Below are 1,728 nucleotides of genomic sequence, written 5' to 3' on the forward strand. Positions count from 1 at the left end.
AGCGGCGCGGCCGGTTCGCCGTGGAGGGGTTCCCGCAGAGGCTGGGGTTCCTTGTATACGGGCCGCCGGGGACGGGGCGGCACGCGTTCGTGAAGGCGCTCGCGGCGCACACCGGGCGGCACATCGTGTCTGTGCCGCTGTCGAAGCTGCGCACGAACCAGCAGCTGTACGAAATCTTCTTTGCGCGCGAGTACCAGTCGGAGGAGGGGGACAGCGTGCAGAAGCTGCGCATGGAGGACGTGATCTTCTTGTTCGACGACGTGGACGCGGCGGACTCTGTTGTGTGCGCGCGTGCTGCGCGCCGCGTGGTGCAGCGCCGTGCTGCTGCTCGGCTGACTGCGCGCGCGGGGTGGCGCGAGGCCCCGCTGACGAACTGCGTGATCGAGATGGACACGTCGTCGTCGCGGCCGGTGATGCGCGTGGAGGACAACACGCTGCCGCTTGCGCTGCTGCTGAAGATTATGGGTAGCGACGCATCGAAGAATGACGGCGCGTCAGCGGTGGACCGCGGTGGCGGCAGGAGCACGGACGGGCGGCGGCAGAAGATGGAGGAGACGGCGGCGGCAGCATGTGAAGCGGGCGCGAAGGTTGCTGGCGGGCACCTGCTCGGAATGAACGACGTGCTGCTCGGGGATAGCAAGGACAAGCTGGACCTGTCGGGGCTGCTGAACGTGCTGGACGGCGTGGTGGACATGCCTGGGCGGATGGTTGTGATGATCACGGAGCATCCGGAGTGGCTGGACCCTGCGCTGATCCGGCCGGGTCGCTTCAGTGTGCGGCTGCGGTTGGACTACATGGAGATGGAGACACTTGTGCAGATGCTGGGCCTGTACTACGGCGACGTGGCGCACTCGCGGCGCGGCAGCGGTGCTGGTGCCGATGGCTGTGCTGCGGGTGCGGGCGTGGGCGGCCGTGTGGAGGCGGCTTGCGCGGCGCAGTACTCTGCGGCTGGTTCTGCTGCTGGGTGTGTGGTGCACCGCGAGCTGAGCGAGGCGCAGGTGGCGCGTGTGCGTGGCGTTGTTGCTGCTCTGGAGGCGGAGGCGGACGCTGCTGCTGCGCGCGAGGTGAGCGCGGATGGCAGCAACGGCAGCGGCAGCGGCGAGAGCAAGTACCGCTTCCAGGTGACGCCATGCGAGGTGGAGATGCTTTGCATGGAGCAGGACGACCTGGAGGGCTTCCTGAGCCAGTTGGCTGGCCTGGTGCGTGGGACGGTGCAGCTTTGAAGAGCGCGTGCGTGTGTGCCTGCAGCACGGGGCGACGCTCATCGCTGCGGTCGCGACGGCTACCGCTCCTGGCCTTTGGGTGAGGCTGCTTCCCTGTGCCCCCATCCCCTCCCTCCTGGCAGCCCTCCGCCAGTGCATCGTCCCCCCCCCGCTCCCCACTCGCCTCCCCCCTCTCCATCGCTTCCTCTCCCTCCGTGTGGCTGCTCGGTGCGGGTCGATGCCCGTCCCTCTCGGCTTTGCCCTCGCCGCCGCCATTTTGCAAGTGCCGGTGTTTCTTGTGGTTCGCTATGGGGCAATCCACGTTTTACGCGCGTGCACGTGCGCGCAGATGCTGCTGTGTCTGTCTGTATGTAGATGCTGATGTATGTGGGTGTGGACGGCATGCGTCTAAGAAGTTTGTGCTCATGTGCGCACCGCACGGACTCGGTACTGATTTCACCACTCTTCACTGTGCATACTTGTGTCCGTTGTCATCGATCGCGGTGCGCTCTTCTTGGGACGCAAC

The 1,728-nt window shown here is 66.6% G+C and overlaps 1 protein-coding gene across 1 annotated transcript; it reads left to right on the forward strand.

The window, feature by feature from the left end:
• Positions 1-230: 230 nt before the first annotated feature.
• On the forward strand, positions 231-1,223 carry LinJ_22_1560 (hypothetical protein, conserved; the record flags this gene model as incomplete). The annotated part of the gene is made up of 1 exon (XM_003888414.1): positions 231-1,223. The coding sequence occupies one exon, from the start codon at positions 231-233 to the stop codon at positions 1,221-1,223; it is 993 nt and encodes a 330-aa protein (XP_003888463.1).
• Positions 1,224-1,728: the final 505 nt, after the last annotated feature.

This window comes from Leishmania infantum, contig 25 (genome assembly GCF_000002875.2).
Source record: "Leishmania infantum JPCM5 WGS CACT00000000 data, contig 25, whole genome shotgun sequence".
Classification (NCBI taxonomy): Eukaryota; Euglenozoa; class Kinetoplastea; order Trypanosomatida; family Trypanosomatidae; genus Leishmania; species Leishmania infantum.